This window comes from Pteropus medius, unplaced genomic scaffold, assembly GCF_902729225.1.
Source record: "Pteropus medius unplaced genomic scaffold, Ma_sr-lr_union100, whole genome shotgun sequence".
Taxonomy (NCBI): Eukaryota; Metazoa; Chordata; class Mammalia; order Chiroptera; family Pteropodidae; genus Pteropus; species Pteropus medius.
In genome coordinates, this window is record NW_024344241.1 from 6,817,970 (window position 1) to 6,835,756 (window position 17,787).

General features: G+C 38.7%; 1 protein-coding gene across 5 annotated transcripts; it reads left to right on the forward strand.

Moving 5' to 3' along the window:
* The first annotated feature begins 5,734 nt into the window (after positions 1-5,734).
* On the forward strand, positions 5,735-16,612 carry SERPINB9 (serpin family B member 9). Of its 5 annotated transcripts, XR_005654220.1 has the most exons (8): positions 5,962-6,146; positions 7,204-7,381; positions 9,295-9,432; positions 9,791-9,908; positions 10,927-11,069; positions 12,398-12,553; positions 13,704-14,891; positions 14,927-16,612. XR_005654220.1 is itself a non-coding variant. In XM_039869458.1 (7 exons), the coding sequence occupies exons 2-7, from the start codon at positions 7,214-7,216 to the stop codon at positions 14,106-14,108; spliced, it is 1,128 nt and encodes a 375-aa protein (XP_039725392.1). In that variant the 5' UTR covers positions 5,735-5,832; positions 7,204-7,213; the 3' UTR covers positions 14,109-16,612. The 5 variants fall into 5 exon arrangements, 4 of the variants coding, with proteins under 4 accessions (XP_039725392.1, XP_039725393.1, XP_039725390.1 ...); XM_039869458.1 differs by lacking the exon at positions 5,962-6,146 and adding an exon at positions 5,735-5,832 and having other exon boundaries at positions 13,704-16,612; XM_039869456.1 differs by having other exon boundaries at positions 13,704-16,612.
* Positions 16,613-17,787: the final 1,175 nt, after the last annotated feature.

Genomic DNA, 17,787 nt, shown 5'->3' on the forward strand with positions numbered 1-17,787 from the left:
AGCCAAGTTTGTCAATTTTATAAATCTTCTCAAAGAGCCAGCTCTTTGTTGCATAAATTTTTTCTACTATTTGTTTTTTCTCAATTTCATTTAATTCTGCTTTAATTTTTATTATTTTTTCCTTCTGATTTTAGGCTTCATTTGTTCTTTTTCTAATTTTTAAAGACGAAATGTTAGGTTGTTCATTTGGGCTCATTCTTTTTTGTTGAGACAGGCCTGTAATGATATGAATTTTCCTCTTCTTGCCACTTTTGTCATGCCTCAAAAATGTTGATATGTTGTACTATCTTTATCGTTCCTTTCTATTTATCACTCGATCTTTCTTTTTATTTCTTCTATGACTCAGTCATTCTTCAGCAGCATGTTGTTTAATCTCCGTGTAGTTGGGTTTCTTCTCGCTTTCTTTTTACAGGTGATCTCCAGCTTCAATACATAGTGATCAGAGAATATGGTCGGTATGATTTTAATCCTCCAATCCTCTTATATTTGTTGAGGCTAGCTTTGTGTCCCAGTATGTGATCGATCCTTAAGAATGTTCCATATGCACTAGAGAAGAATGTATAAGCAGCCGTTTTGTGATGAAAGGCTCTGTAAATGTTGATTATGTCCAGTTGGCCTAATGTGTCATTTAAGGATGTTATTTCCTTATTGATTTTCTGTTTGGGTGATCTGTCCATATCCAACAGTGGGGTATTTAGGTTCTTATTATGATAGTGTTTTGATCTGTTTCTCCCTTTAGTTCTGTTAATAATTGCTTTATGTATTTTGGGGCTCCCTGATTTTGAGCATAGATATTAATAAGTGTTATGTCTAATTGGTGTATGGTTCCCTTTATAATTATGAAATGTATCTTTCTATATTTTTTTTATTTTGAAGTCTATTTCATCCAATATTAATACCAATCCTCCCACTTTTCTCTGAATGTCATTTGCTTGAAATCATCTTCCACCCTCTCACTTTGAGTCTATATTTGTCTTTGGAACTGAGATGTGTCTCCTGGAGTCAGCTTGTGGTTGGGTTTTGTTTTTTGATCCAATCTGAAACTCCGTGCCTTTTTATTGGTGAGTTTAGTCCATTTACACTTAGAGTGATTATTGAAATACGAAGTTTTCCCATAGCCATTTTATTTTTTGCTTTCTAGTAGCTCGGTGTTTCCTTGTCCTTAAGTTTCTGTCTGTTATTTTAATTTGGTTGGATTTTATGGATCTTTCCCTCTGGTCTTTCTTGTTTTATGTTATGTGCTTCAGTTCTGGATCTTTGGTGTGTGGTTACTATTATGAATATGTAAAGGATAGTTATGTATATACAGTCATCCATTTTCTTCTACATATACCTTATCTCCTCTCCCCTTTGCAAATTTGGATCTTTGATTCCTCTCCTTTTCTGTTATTATTGTCTCAAATTGTCCCTATGCATGTTGAGCATTCATTTTTATCTTGCAATAGCAATTCTATTCTCATTGTTTTGGCTTATAATACTCTGTTCTTGATAAAAGTTGCACTAATCTGCTTCTGTCTGCTTGCTTGTCACCTCACTGATAGTTATGTATTTTTTTGTCATTTTTTTTTTCATGTGAGCTGATCCTTTTCAGTATATCTTATAATGCAGGCCTTGTGGCAGAGAATGCTCTCAACTTTTGTATGTCTAGAAAGGTCTTTATTTCTCCTTCATATCTAAAGGAGAACTTTGCTGGATACATTATTCTTGGCTGGTAATTCTTTTTATTTAGTAGTTTGAATATTTGGTTCCACTCCTTTCTTGCTTGTAAAGTTTGCACTGAGAAATTTGAAGATAGCCTAATGGGTTTTCCTTTATAGATTACCATCTTATTTTCGCTGGCTACCTTGAGCATTCTTTGTCATTAATTTTTGATCACTTTGATATAATATGTCTTTGAGAAGACTTTTGGGGTTGAGATAATTGGGTGTTCTGTTAGCTTCTTGGATTCGAAGCTCCAGTTCATTCTTTAGATTTTGGAAATTCTCATCCACAATTTGTTTGAATATGATGTCTGATCTCTTCTCCTTTTCTTCTCCTTTGGAATACTTATTATTCTCATGTTGTCTTTCCTGATGGTGTTAGCTAGTTCTTGTATTTCTCTTTCATTATTTTCCATTCTTTGGTCTCTTTCTTCTTCCCTCTGAATTATTTCTAGATCTCTGTCTTTGATATCACTGATTCTTTTCTCCGTTTGGTCAAGTCTATTTCCAAACCTCGCTATTTCACTCTTCATCTCTTTTAGTGGATTCTTCTCCAGAAGTTCTATTTGGTTCTTTTTAAGGGTTTTGATCTTGCTAAAAACTCATTCTACTGGTCTATTTTTTCCTCAGGAATTGTCGATCGGAGTTATTTTGCATCTCATTGAGGTTTCTTTTCAGAAGTATAATCCTAAATTCTCTGTCATTTAAATCACATATTTCTATGTCTTTAAGCTTATTTTCTGGAAATTTTTCTCTTTCTTTCTGAGCAGCCTTGTTACCCTGGTTGTTCATGGTGTTTGATGGTCTATTTCTTCACTTGGGTATTATTGAGAGTGTATTCTGCTTTTTTTTTTTTCCCCCCCAGAAAGACTTATTATATAGAGGTCTCGCTTAAGCCTGTTGCTAAGAAGGCATTTTTTGTTGTTGTTCGTTTGTTTTTTGTTTTTTGTTTTTGTTATTTTTTATTTCCAGTAGGTGGCATCTAAGCCTCTTGGATCTCTGTTTGGGAACTAATAGTGCCTTTTTTTTTTTAATTCTGATATATATCAGGTCACGATTACTATCCCTGGTCCCAGCCCACCAGTAGTACCAATAGTGAATTTTTGTTTCATAATACTTGCTCAAACTGCCCTAGGGCTCCACAGTATTGGGACTGGGAAGATATAGGGTCTGAAGAGGGAGCGCTCAGGGTTGGTGTGTGAGGGTTGCGGCTATTACCTGTCTCAGCCTTGTGCTCCGCAAACGTGGCTGCTAAGACCCAACTGTTGTCCCTCCTCACTTAGTTCCCACTCTGCCTTCCACCCTGATCCCTGGACTCTGCTCTGTGGAACTCACAGATCCCTCTGGGAAGGCTGTTCAGGGATCCCACTGCTGTTTCTCCCCTCCTCCTCCTTTTGCAGAGACCTCTGGCTACCAGAGGCAGCTTCTTTGTTCCTCCCAATCTACACATCCTCTCCCTCCAGACTACTACGGTTCTGACCTCTTATGTGCAGATAACTCACTCAGACATGCTGTGTGCAGGTTGGGTGTTATTTGCTGAGGTTTAGATGTTCAGCTTATTGTGCTTTCAAGGGGAGCGATCTGGGGACATCTCTCGCTCCGCCATGCTTCTGACATCACTCCAGCAATACTTGACACTTTTGTATTTATATAAATAGTTTTACCTGGAACGAAGATAGAAATGCTTGCTTTCTCAAGAGCATTTATTTATCCATAGAGACCCAGAGAAAATGGGGCAGCACCTTTCAAATGCCATTCTAGAAAAAAATTATTTATAAGATAGCTGGGTTCCCAACAGAATCCTTGGAGAATCAGAGAAAATGAAGAATCTTTCCAATGCTAAGAATAATGATTAAAATCATGTCTCCTCTCAACAGAGTCCACAGAGACTGGAGAATATGGAGCAGCATCAAGAACGAGGATTTAAATGATGGCTATATTCTCAAAAGAATCCTTAGAGAAATGGGGCAGCATCGTTCATTGCTCCCTCAGAATGACAACATAAATGATGGTTGCCTTCTCAACAGAATCCATAAAGAACCGGATATAATGAAGCAGAATCTTTCGGATGGCTGCTGCTGGAAGTTCTTCTTTAATATTTCTCGAAGTGCTGGTTTGCTGGCAATGAAAACTTTCAGTTTTTGCTTGTCTGAAAAGTGTTTATTTCACCTTTATTTTTCAAAAATATTTTTGAAGGGTACAGAATTCTAGGTTGATGGTTTCGCTTTTTCTTGCAATATTTTAGAGATGTTTTCCCACTGTGCTCTTGCTCACATTGTTGCCAAAGAGAAATCTAATATCATCTTTATCTTGATTTTTCTTTACCTAACATTTCTTTGATTGCTTTTAAGATTTTTCTCTTTATCATTGGTTTTGAGTGATTTGATTATGATGGTGAAGTAAATCAGGAGTCATAGTGTTAAAACTCAACAACAAAAAGACAAGTAACACAATTTGAAAATGGGTAAACCATTTGAATTGACATTTCTCTGAAGAAGCTACACAAAGAGCCAATAAGTACATCAAAAGATGCTCAACATCATTAGTCATGAAGGAAATACAACTCAAAACCAAAATGCAATACCACTTCACACCCACTAGAACGGCTAAAATTTATTTAAAATGATAGACAACAGATGTCGAGAAATTGATAACCACATACATTGCTGGTAGGAATGTAAGATTGCACGGCAACTTTGCAAAAATAGTTTGACAGTTCTCGAAAAGTTAAATATAGAGATACTATATGATCCAGCAGTTCCACTACTAGGTATAAACCCAAGAGAAATGAAAATATAATGTCTACACAAAACTTGTCCATGAATTTTTATAGCAGCATCATTCATAATAGACAAACAAGAGAACCCAAATGTCTATCAATTGATGAATGAATAAACAAAATGAATAAACATATATCTGGGGACCCTGAGAAAGAAGATAGCTACTAAGAAGGATTCCTGGTAGCTAACTGAGCTCAAATTAAAAAACAAAAACAACAAAAAAAAACCCTAAAGCCTAGCAGCTGTTTCTACACAGGGGCTTCTCATACAAAGTGCACTTCAGGGAGAAGCCTGCACTGAACTGCCTACCTATACTGTGTTCATGCCAACTGAGCCAGCCCTTATGAGAATTCCTGGAACTGTATGTCAACCAAAAGGACTGAGACTTTTCCCATTTAATTGGAAATGTGCAGCTATAGCTCCATTACCATCTTCTTTGACCAACCCAAGCAGCTCCATTCTGACCAATCAGGACAGTGCCTTTTGGACCAATCAGACTGCAAGGATTTGGAGTCCTTGTTTGCATGAAGATGGACCAATCAGGGACCAGGGGCAAAGACTTCTCTCCATATAAGCCTGCTCCTCCCTTGCTTAGGGAGCACACTTTCTCTTTCTCTTGCTTGTTGGAGATGGTTTCCCCAGCTGGAGCTGGTGCTGAAACACCAAAGAAGACTCCAAACCAGCACAGGGCAGAGGAAAGTGAAGAAGACGGGAGCAAGTAGAGTAGACCAGTGTAGAGCAGAGCAGAGCAGAACAGAGCAGAACAGAGCAGAACAGAGCAGAGCAGAGCAGAGCGGTGCAGAGCAGAGCATTCTAGCCACAGAGGGGCCTCATCATAGCTTTGCAGTTCCACAGCCATGCTGCTTCATAATTCAGTTATAACACCACTGAGCTGTTACACAGCCGTGCTGTACCACAACTGAGTTGTTTGCACTGAATGAAGTTTCCTTCTTCACTGCACCCCTGGCTTCTGTGTCTGGATTCAGGACTGCTAATTAGTTGTGGGATCTCAAAGGAATACTTTATTCTAGCTGACTCTCTCATCTATATAAGAAAAGAGATGTAAAATAAAGATCCACAGACCCTTCCTACGATAAAGGAGGCTGTCATTCCATTTTTGTCTGTTTCCTGTAAGTAGAAAAGCCCAAGCTTCCAAGTTCTCTCGTCCCTTCTCCCAATCCCCTACCTGTGATCTCTTCATTTGGCAGCCAGCAGAGCTGGCCCGGAAGGGCTATCAGTTTGAAAGTGCTTTCCCTTTCAGAATCCCGCTTTAAAGTAGCTTCTGGAACCCACAGGAAGTGCGAGGCTGCAGCCCACCCGCTGTCTCCGTGTCCCCGGCAGGGGTCCCGCAGGTGAGGTGATACGGGGCCTGCAGGGATTATCCAGACTCGGGCCCTGAGGGGAGTAGACAGCGTTCGCTATCCCTGACCGCGCACCGCCCTGCCGCGCCCTGCCCCGCCCCTGCGCCGAGGGCAGGATGTGTGGAATTCCCCCCGCGCCTCAGGCAAGCGAGCGCAGACTTAAGGCCCGTGGGTGGCCGAGGCCTGAGGGGACCCACGGCGTGCGGCTGTAGCGTGCCAAGTCTGCGTGCGCTTCGGGTCGTGGGGTTCCAGGCTCCGAGGGCAGCGACAGGAGAAGAACGGCGCGGCAGTGTTGAAGGTGGCAGGTGGGGGCATGGCGGGGCAGGAAGGGAGTTGGGGGGACAAGAAGAACCCCTAGACGACCTTAGAGAACCTGGCGCGAGGACGCGAGGCCTATCTCGGTACAAAGCAAACGCGAGAGGGCAGCGCCTTCTTGTTTACAGAAATCCAGACTCTTTGGATCTGTCGCCGCTGGTCCGTTGCGCAGCGGTGCTTTTGCTGTGACTGGTCCCAGGGCCTGTGCCTCGAGGTTCTCGTTCTCGAATAAGCCTCGGATGCTTCCTCAGAGGGTTTTCTCTTTGCTCTCCGATGCCTTTTTTTCCTGCCTTATCGCCTCTTTCCCCTTGCCGGGCCCTCACCCTATAGCCCCATCCCCACCTGCTCGCCCTATTTCTCAACTCTTCTCTCTCCCGGATCCAAAGAATGACATCTGCCTTACCTCGACTCTGTCCTGCTAAAATCACCAGTCTCCAGTTGCAAATTCAAGCATTTCTTATGCATCCTAATTCTTTCGTCAAGGCAATACAAATTTATCAAGCCCTTCCTTTTTTTCTGAGCGCTCAGCGGCTGCCAGACAGCCCTTGCTTTCAGAGCGTCCATCTAGTGGGACACAATGAAGACTGGGGAGTTATGCTGGGGAGAGAGAGGAAGAAACCTCCTCTAGGAGAGGACTCAGATGTGGTGTTTGAGCCCTTAACCTGGTGAAACACTTTAACCTTGGCTAAAGTGTTTTCAAAGGCTCAGGGGTGACTGCAGGACTGGAAAGAGTTCCAGATGGCTAGAGATGGAAGCTGGAACAGGAGGAGGGGACTAAGTGGAAGATAAACTATTTAAATAAAGTGAGCTTTGAGCTTATCCGTTTGATCTGCTGCCACTACCACACTTAGCTAATTGCCTTAAAATTTAGACTTATTTTTTGGATAGAGAACAGCAGTAAATGGAATTTCCCCGAACTTAAAATATTTATGAGCTTTAAGGAAAAAAAAAATAAGTACAATTTCAAAATTGCCATGTATTAATTAGGTCAATAACATTCACGGGTGTATTGTCGAAGCAATCTTTCTCTTTATTCTGCGGTTCCAGATACTGCATCATGGATGCTCTCTCTGAAGCAAATGGCACTTTTGCCCTCCGCCTTTTAAAGATACTATGTCAAGACAATCCTTCTCGCAACGTGTTTTATTCTCCTGTGAGCATCTCCTCTGCCCTGGCCATGGTCTTCCTGGGGGCAAAAGGAAACACTGCTGCCCAAATGGCCCAGGTAAACCTGCCTGAGAGAAGGGACTGCCTTTTCAGTTGTTCTGTTCTATCACCCAGCTTCATACCTCATGAAGAAGCAAGTCTCCTTTCCTGAGATTTTTTGGGAAAAGTTTCTCCAATTAGTAACCTGGATCGAACTATCGAAACTTTATTCTAACACTTTATCTTTGTTTAGAAAATGATACTGAAATTATTTGACATCGAAGCAGCTAAGATCTAGTTCATTCTTGGAATAAAAGACTGTGTAACTGTAATTGTTCATTGGCAAGGAAGGGTAAGGTTAACATCTATTTCAAATCATTGATATACCAACATGGCTTCCTAGCTCAGTAAGAGCATAAACAGAAATATGCAAAAGAAGGTGAAAGTGCATGTAATTATTACTTATATAGATTGCATATGTGCTAGTTAGATGAGTTTAACAAACGTTTGGTAAACATCAGAAAATGATTGAGAATCCATTCCTGTTCCCAGGAGTTTTATAGAGTGGGCAGGAGATACATGCCTGAGATGAAAACTAAAAGCTTGTATCATAGCCGAGCTCATGGCCTTGAACATGTATCTCTACTATAGAAAAGTTAGACAGTGTGGCTCTTTCAATATGAGCTTTGTTTTCCTATGAATCCTTTTTAGTAGTGATTAATCACTTTCCAGCTCATGGTATGCCGGAGTGTAGGTTTATGTATGTGTGAGGATTCTTTTTTAAAATTTGAATTTTATTTCATTTATTTTTGGGTGATAATTGATTTCTAAACTTTTTTTATTTTTCAATTATAGTGGGCATACAACATATCAGTTTCAGATGTACAACATAGTGATTAGACACTTATATAACTTATGAAGTAATCCCTCTGATAAATCTAGTACCTATCTGACACCATACATACTTATTACGCTATTATTAACTATATTCCTCATGCTATATTTTATATCCCCATGACTATTCTGTAACGACCAATTTGTACTTCTTAATCCCTTCCCTCCTTTCAGCCACCCTCCAGCCACGCCCCCCATCCAGCAACCATCAAAACTCTCTCTGCATCTATGAGTCTGTTTCTGCCCTTCCTGTCCATTCACCTTGTTCTTTAGATTCCACATATAAGTGAAATCACATGGCATTTGTCCTTCTCCATTTGACCTAATCCAGCACAATACCTTCCAGGTCCATCCTTGTTGTCACAAGTGGTAAGATTTCATTCTCCTTTTATGGCTGAGTAGAGGATTCTTTATACTTAATTAAGTTTTCTATGTTTTGGGCTAGCCAGCCAATGAGCCCTTATAGGAGTGATTTTTGAGAGCCCCCAAATTGTCTGGTTACTTTATGAAATGTGACATTGAGAGTTCCTTATCCTCCAGCGTCCAACTAGACAATAATGGGCACTCCGGAACTAGCCTTTGGATTCTGTTAAAGCTGTCAGAGACCGAAAGTGTTGTCTCTCACACTATTATGATATTTCCCACTCTCATTGTATTTCTGATCATTTCTTTGAATTTTTAATGCTTTTGACTGTATTGTTGGGGTAAATTTTAGAGACAAGTTTTCCTTATGTTTTTCTTGGGATGAGAGATTTTAAAACAACCTCTTTTCTGCAGCTGTCTTGCCCTTTTCATTTTTCCCTGTTCCTTATCTTTAAACAAAAGCAATTTAGACAGAAAGCCAACTCTTACTCCCCTTTATTCTGTGTTCTCTCTTTCTCCTTCTCTTCCTACCTCCCTCTGTTCCTCTTTTTTTCCCTCTTTATCTTCTATCCACTCCCACATAGTGTTGCTTCTCTAGTATGTTTGAATACACAATTAAAATAACAGCAACATCCTTTTAAAGGAAAATTTTGTTGAGTATGTAAGAAATAATTTGCTTATAAATTTTTTGAGACCAAAGAACAATAGATAATTTTAAATTATTTTTCTCAACAGGCGCTCTCTTTAAACACAGAGAAGGACATTCATGGGAGTTTCCAGTCACTTCTTGCTGAAATGAACAAACCTGGCACGCAGTACTTGCTCAGAACGGCCAACAGGCTCTTTGGGGAAAAGACTTGTGAATTCCTCTCAGTAAGTTAAATCAAGAGAACAGTAAAAGTTGTAATAAAAACATAGAGTCCTAGAGAAAGACCCTAGAGAACTGAAACTTATGGTAAACATTGTTTTAAAAAATCATAATTCTATATCTATACCTTGAATTATTTGAAATTTGACTACTTCTAAAATTCATTTATCCATTTCTGGTTATTCATGGCTTAGTATGTACCTCTTTATAAACACTGATATTTTAACATATAGCCAACTGAGATATGGTCACTTTTAAGAGATGTACATTCTTTTTAATAAAAGGTATGTAATAGTCAGAATTTTTGGACACTTGATATTTTATTTAGAAATGTAGCCTCATTGAACACTTTTCTCTCCAAAGACCTTTAAGGAATCCTGTCTTCGGTTCTATCATGCTGAGCTGGAGCAGCTTTCCTTTGCCAAAGCTGCAGAGCAGTCCAGGAAACATATAAACACTTGGGTTTCAAAAAAGACTAAAGGTAAGAATTACATGTTATACCCGCCTTCCATCTCCCCTCCCCTTTATACTCTTCCTCCTCCTCCTCTCCTTCCTTCTTCTCTCCCTTCTTTTTTCCCTCCTCTGCCTGCTTCTCTGATTTCACTGGTGTTTCAGGTGGTCAGAGTAATGCTGACAGGCTGAATCTCATGGGATATTTGAACCTTAATCTACTCACAGAGGTTCCAATCAGATGCTCAGGTTTTCAACAAGAGAGACTTAATTTTATCCATTCTCCCAGGACCAAAGCGACTGACACAAATGCCAAAGGAAACTCGCAGGCCAATCTTTTAGTTTAATAACTAAAACATATTTACACTTCGCCTATAATGTTCACATGCTGGGTGGAGCCATCATCTCTTTCCAGATTCTGCGTAGCCCTCCATCACCACTGCCTTGACTTTACACGTTAAGCTTACTTATTCTACTGCTTCTTTTTTATCTTCCATTTACATTTCCTTAGACTTGATAAACCTAGGCATGACAGGCCAACTGCAAACCCATTAATGGGTCAAATAGAGGCTTCCAGAAGCTCCTCAATACACTCACACTGCCCATTGCCAGCTGTTTCCCCTTTGAGACATTCATTCTGGCTGCCTCTGATGTGTCCACATGTGGTTGTGGAATGTTAGCACTACGCATAACTTTGGAGCTTTAGATGAAACCCTCCATTGGACCGTGTGAGATAACCGATGTCCCTCCAACCCATCTCTCATTTCCTTGCCTTGTTCTCCAACCCGGTGTAGTGTTTTTCCTTGAGTGATTTAGAAATCTTTCACCGTCATCAACTTTGTAGATGCTCCCGAAGCACTGGTGATCATTAATGCCACTCGTATGTGTTGTTTTTGATTTCTGTATGTAGCAATCCAAATTCAGCAAATTTGAAAAAAGCATGTTTGGTTCTTGATTAATAATCAGGGACCTGCCAATAAATCTTCTCATAGTTTATTCGTCACGCTTTTTAAAAATCAACTGAATATATTTTTTACTTTTCTCGAAAGGTAAAATTCAAGACTTGTTGCCAGGTAACTCCATTGATGCACAGACCAAGCTGGTTCTTGTCAATGCCATCTACTTCAAAGGAAGATGGAAAGAGCAGTTCGATAAAACATACACAAGTGAAATGCCTTTCAAAATAAGCCAGGTAGGGGAAGATTTCAAAAATTCTGCTCGTTTGATGAAAAAGTAAAATGGAAAATTTAACTTTGTAGAAGCATAAATTATTGGTTAAAAATAATCTGAAAAAACACATTTTTGAATGAAATTTTAAACTCAGTAGAAATGAACTAAAGGAATCAAAAACATTTGCTGCCTGTAATGTTTTGCATTTTGTTACACCTCTTGTTGCCTCTGATAATTTCTCACACATTCATTGCTGCCACCTAGTTCTGGGAACTGAAGATATTCCTTAAGCACGAGTCGTTTGGAAAGAAAGCAAAAAAAACAGATGTTAAGGAAGTGTGATCTGGTGTGTGTTGCAGGGATAGAGGGAGAGAATGTGAAAATATATTTAATCGGGTATTTTGAAAATTAAAATAAGTATAGATTTGAATTGCTTTTAATTTATCATTATTAAGAAATTATTTATAGATTTCTAATATTAAAAGTAAGACCTTAGTCTTGACATTGAGGAATAACTTCAGTTCAGGCGGACATTAAAATAGTTTGCCAAATCCCCCACCCCCTAAAAAATACCGTTTCAATAAAATTAGGAAACTTATACAGATAGCATCTCTTTTTCTCTTTTTTGGATAAGGTATACTTTAAATAATCAGCTCTCTAGTTGCAAAGCGGGGAAGGGGAGAACTTTTCCAGCATTGATTTTAGCAACCATTTTAATTTTTATAGTAGGTGGTCTGTTTCAACTGTAAAAAATTAATAAGTATAATACTTCAATTAACCTCTGCACGCATATACCTTTTAATAATTAAAAAAATTATTTCCTCGAATTAGAGTATCAGAATTGGAACAATTGAATTTAAATGCATGAAGATATGTGTGGTTCTTTATACTTGCTGCCAGACTGTTTTCTGAGAGGGCATATTCACCCACACTTCCAATGATATTGCTATGAAACTATAAGTTTCATCCCACTTTATTATAAAAACTTTTCCTAATTAAATAGAAATCATTTGATTATATTGTTTCCTTAAATATATTTCTTGGCCTATTTCAAATGAGAAAAATCTGTTTTCCTCCTCTGGAAAATGCAGAATATCACATTTATTTTGCTGAATAAAACATCTTCTGATGGTGCTATGGCTAGCACCATATTTGCTCACAGTAGATGCCTGGTAACGATGATGGAAGGAAGTGGATGGAAATTTAGTAAGTGTTTACTAGAGTGCGAATATCGTTTCTATCAACGGGTGCTAAAAACACTCTCGGAGTCAATCGCAGCTCTTTTGGAAATTTTTATTGCCTCTTTCAGCCATCTGTTTTTAATTCAATGTTCATGTGTATTCCCATCAGAAGGAGCAAAAGCCAGTGCAGATGATGTTTCAGGAAGCCACATTTAACCTTGCCTACATAGAGGAGGTACAGGCTCAGGTTCTGGAGCTGCCCTACACAGGCGAAGAGCTGAGCATGCTCATTCTGCTCCCTGATGACAATGTGGATCTAAGCTTGGTGAGATGAATTCAGTGACGCCTTTCACGTCCTTCTTTACAGGGTTGAAGTCGAGCACAACTTTCACCTGCTGTGTTTGCCTTTAGAGCTGGTGATGCAGGCGACCAGGCAGTGGAGCACGGCATCCAGCATGCGGGATTTGGACTCAAACTACTTCTCCCATTACTATCTATGTGTTCTCGCCAAAATTTCTAACTCACTTCAGTGTCTGTCTCCTCATCTCTAAGCTGGAGATGATGATATCTGCCTAATAGGGTTTTTATGAGGCTAAAATGGGAGTAATTCAGGGAACAAGTTTAGCACATTGTCTAGTACATATAAGCCCTGTATAAATATGATCTATTACTATTGTCATAATCATTGTTATTTGCATTATATTTTAAAACTAAGAACCATCGTCTTTATTCAGAACCTGAAACAGTGAATGAGAAAATGTTATACTTTGACCTGACAAGGGAGAAGGGGAGGAGGGCGGAAGCCAGCACTCAGGGCATAGAGCCTGAAACAGCCCAAAATGGCACTCGGCCACCCACCTTGTTTTCTTCCCGCATGGGTCTTTAAGGTGAGAGACTCACTCATTGCCCAATAGATCCTAGGCCCAGTACAGAGGGGGGAGGAGGGGCAGTAGTGTTGCCTTGTCCTAAGGGGCTCATGTGAGCAAGCTGCAGCCATTGGCTCTCTCTCTGTCCATCTCCCTGTGACTTTTCTTTTCCAGAAATCATGCAAATTCCCCCTCTGGGCAGATTTCTCTTCTAGAGGGACATATCAAGAAACTTTTCTCATCTCTTTTCTTAGCAGTAATGTCTTGTCTTCAAAAATAAGCATAGTTAAAAGAAAAAGTGGCAGTCAGCTGGGCATTGACAATTGTCAGGATAAGAGAACTTCTCTCTGAAGTTGTTGGGTCAGGAGGGGAGCAGCCACGGTCTTTGTACCCCTAGGTGGTTTGAGGTCTCCCCTGCTTGGCAAGGAAGCCATGTATGTAACAGCACAAGCACAAGATCTCACAAATTTCCTGGCAGATAAAGTTTCCACTGGTCCTGTGTGACAGTCGACACTCATCTATAAGAGAAGAAAGTGTACTTGCGTGTGTCCATGTGCATATTTAAATGTGCTGAACAATGAATCCTAACGTCTAACTATGGTCTTTCAGGTGGAGAAAAATCTCACTTTTGAGAAATTCATAGCCTGGACCAGGCCAGACTGTATGAAGAGTACTGAAGTTGAAGTTCTCCTTCCAAGATTTAAACTGGAAGAGGATTATAACATGGGATCTGTGCTTCAACATCTGGGAATTACTGATGCCTTTCAACAGGGTAAAGCTGACTTTTTGGCAATGTCAACCGAGAGAGACCTGTGTCTGTCCAAGTTTGTGCACAAGAGTTTTGTGGAGGTGAATGAGGAAGGCACGGAGGCCGCGGCTGCCTCGGGCATAGTGTTTGTGGAATGTTGCATGAAATGTGGGCCAAGGTTCTGTGCGGACCATCCCTTCCTTTTTTTCATTAGGCACAACAAAGCCAACTGCATTCTGTTCTGCGGCAGGTTTTCCTCTCCATAAGGGGTGCCCTTACTGTGCCTGTGAGCCTTTCCCTCTTTCTGTGTCTCCAAATCTCACTCTATAGCTCCATCAAAGCCCAGTACAAAGGTGAGGGCAGATTTCCCCGCCGGATGAATGATTTGCCATGCTTCTGTACGCTCAGATGTTCCCATACCGACCATTCACTTATACCACTTAAGATCATGGGGCAACAGACCTCAGTGATTTCCTGTTGTATTTAAGAAACAGTCCAAATCTCATAGGATGGCACGCACTGTTTTCCTATATGGCCCTAGACTTATTTCTCACTCATTCCACATGCAATTCATTCTGGTTACACTGTGCTCTGCCTTTTATCTCTAATCTTGTCACATACTTGCCTTAGCCTGACTTGACTGTAATAAATGCTGCAAGCTATTGCTACTGTTTTATAGTTTTTCTGGTGCTTGAGCTTTTAGTGAAATTTATTTAATGCATAATTTTATTTTATCTTTTTTACGACATACACCAATTACCAAGTATGTGCCAAACAATGCATCAGGCACTGAGGACGAAAAGGAGTGGAACCCTTTGACACCTGGTCTTTAATACCTTTTCCTGAATTATGTAGCTTTTACGTCAACCAGGTTGGATGAGCTAATGTGCTTAAACTTATCATGTGACCCTGTGATAAGTGAACACCTTTCTTCATGTTATTGCATTTCTTCACTGCCAACTCTAACAGTAAAAATTTCATTCAACCTTTAAAGCTCATTTCCAATGTCATCTTCTCTGAGAAATTTTTCCTTTTCTGCATAACTAGATGTGCATCTTTGAACTCTCATTGGACACTGAGATAGAGTAGTCGCTTTATTTACCTGAGCTCTGTAACTAGACCTGAAGTTCCTCAGCGGTTGGGACTGTATTTTACATATCTGTGTACCACTTATAGTGCAATGATAAGTAATTCAATCATAGATAAGCTCTGTAATTTTTTTAATGATTAGATATCAGTGACTTTATTGCATTTTTTAAAGAAATTTTTTATCGAGGTAAAATTCACATAATGTAAAATTAACCATTTCAAAGTGAACCATTTAGTGGTAATTAATACATTAACAATGTTGTACAACCATCACCTTTATCTAGTTTCAAAAAAATTTTCATCACCCCAAAGGAAAACCCTGTACCCACTAAGCTGTTACTCCTATTCCCTCCTCCTTCCAATGTCTGGCAATTTGCTTTCTATTTCTACGGATTTACCTATTGTAGATATTTCATGTAAATTGAATCATATAATACATGACCTTTTGTATCTGGCTTCTTTCACTTAGCATAATGTGTTTAAAGTTCATTTATGTTGTAGCATGTGCCAGTACTTCATCCGTTTTAATGACTGAATAATATTCCGTTGTATAGATATAGTGCACTTTGTTTATCCACTGATGGACCTTTAGTTTGTGCCTTTTGGCTATTTGTGAGCAATCCTGCTATGAACTTGCATGTACATGTATTTGTTTGAATACCTACCTGTTTTCCATTCTTTTGGGCATATATATACCTAGGAGAGAATTGCTGGGTCATATAGTAATTCTATGTTTAACTTTTTGAGGAACCACCAAACTGCTTTCCACAGTGGCTAACCCTTTTTAGATCCCACTGTCAGTGTATGAGGGTTCCATATCTCAACAACATTGCCAATACTTGTTATTATCCTTTAAAAAAATATATGGCCATCCTAGTGGGTGGAAAGTGGTATCTCATTGAGTTTTTTATTTGCATTTCCCTAATGACTAATAATGTTGACCATCTTTTCACGTGTTTACCGGCCACTTGTATATCTTCCTTGGAGAAAAGTGTTTCCAAGTAATTTGTCCATTTTTTCATTGGGTTGTTCATCTTTTTGGTGTCAACTTGTAAGAGTTCTTTATGTAGTCTGAATATTAGACTGTCATCAGATATATGATTTGAAAATGTTCTCTCCCATTCTTTTCACTTTCTTGATACCCTTTGACCCACAGTTTTTAATGTCAAGGAAGTTCACTTTATTTTTTTCTTTTTGCTCATACTTTTGTTGTCATATCTAAGAATCTAAAGACATTTACAGCTGTGTTCTTTTTCCTAAGACTTTTATGGTTGTAGCTCTTGTATTTCGAATGTTAATGCATTTTGATGTATATGATATGAAGTAGGAGGTCCAAATTAATTTTTTTTGTATATGGGATATCCAGTTGTCCCTGCACATGTACTGTTTTTTTTTTAATTGAAAAGGGTGTTAATAATAGGCAAAAAGGAAAGATAATATCTAAAAAAGTGACAAAAATGAAAAATCAATCTGCATATATAAAATCTATTCCATGAAGAACACCATGACCATACTGGAAGAAAATATATAGACCACCACCAATAGCAAAAAGGATAGAAAGAGGCGTATAGTCCAATATCTTTTATGTAAATTAAAAACATCTGCAACATTATATATTTTACAAGTATGTATTTCTTTAATTATCACTGAGAAGTTTTAATAAAGTTTTATGTTTTATTAATGAGCAGCCTTTTCCTTATGATTTCTGACACTGCTTTTATTCTTAGAAGTACTTTCCCATTGAGAAACCAGTTAGTAACCTAATTTTTTTTCTTCTAAGCTTTTATTTTTTTAATCAATTTAACTCTTTGATCCAGCTGGAATTTGTTTTCTGTGTTGTTGACATTTAGGAGAAATTATAATTTGGTTTATTTACAAATAGCTTGTTTCTCATCATTATTGTAAAATAATCTGTTTTTCCCCAGTGTTCATACTTATTTTCTCATGTTTATTCCAGGTAAAATGTAGAGTAATTTTTCAATATACAAAATAATTGTTTTAGCTTTGTTACTTTGGGGGGAAGAATTAGTTTAACATTAAACATATAAATTATTTGGATAAATGAATCTATTTACAATGTTTAAATAGAAACATGAGGGAGTCACCATTTACTCAAATCCTTTATTCATATCTCCGTGTAGATTTTAATTTTTTTTATATAAGTCTCACCTAGTTTTTGTTTTTGCATTATGATTCTTTCTAAATTTTATTAACAATTATTAACGAGCATTTTACCTCATCTGGTTATTTGTGTAAGAAGTGTCCAAACCTGTAGAAAACTTTTATGAGTTTATTTGAGCCAAACTGATGACAATTTCTGGAAAGCAAAATCTCAGCAGATTGAGAAAATGCTCCAGAGAATGGCAGTTTCGCAGCTTATTTTATACATTAGAATAAAAGTAAAAAACATCAGGAGGGTTACATTAAATCTTTTGGTGGTACATTAAGGGGGTGAAAGAAAGCAAAGCGGGGAAACCTCTAGAATTGGATAACAAGTAAAATAGAGACAGATGCTTCTTTTACATTGGTGGGTACAGGATAGTTAATAACTACCACTTACAACATATAGAGATGGTATGTGGGGACCAAGATAATGATGAGGGATTCTGTGGTCTCCTGCTCTGGTGCCGTGGATTGTGCCCTAAATGGTCTGGAAATGAAGGTTACTCTGACATTTCAAAGGTATGTTATCTTAGATGCAAAAAGACAATAGGCTCACTTAATGTAAAGACTGACCTTTGTCAGGGAAGTTACAGGCGTAGGACATGACTACCACCACGATCGTCTTTTAGCTAGAAATTTTTATGTTCAGATTATCCTATGAGGTTAATTTTGATCTCTGAGTTTGTAGGGCCT

What these genes read in the sequence shown, in the direction of transcription:
- SERPINB9 (XM_039869458.1), top strand. Translation starts at nt 7,214, where the DNA reads ATGGATGCTCTCTCTGAAGCAAATGGCACTTTTGCCCTCCGCCTTTTA. An exon ending in AGACTTGTGAATTCCTCTCA is followed by an intron (nt 9,433 to 9,790) that starts GTAAGTTAAATC and finishes TTCTCTCCAAAG; the next exon opens with ACCTTTAAGGAATCCTGTCT. An exon ending in GGTTTCAAAAAAGACTAAAG is followed by an intron (nt 9,909 to 10,926) that starts GTAAGAATTACA and finishes TTTTCTCGAAAG; the next exon opens with GTAAAATTCAAGACTTGTTG.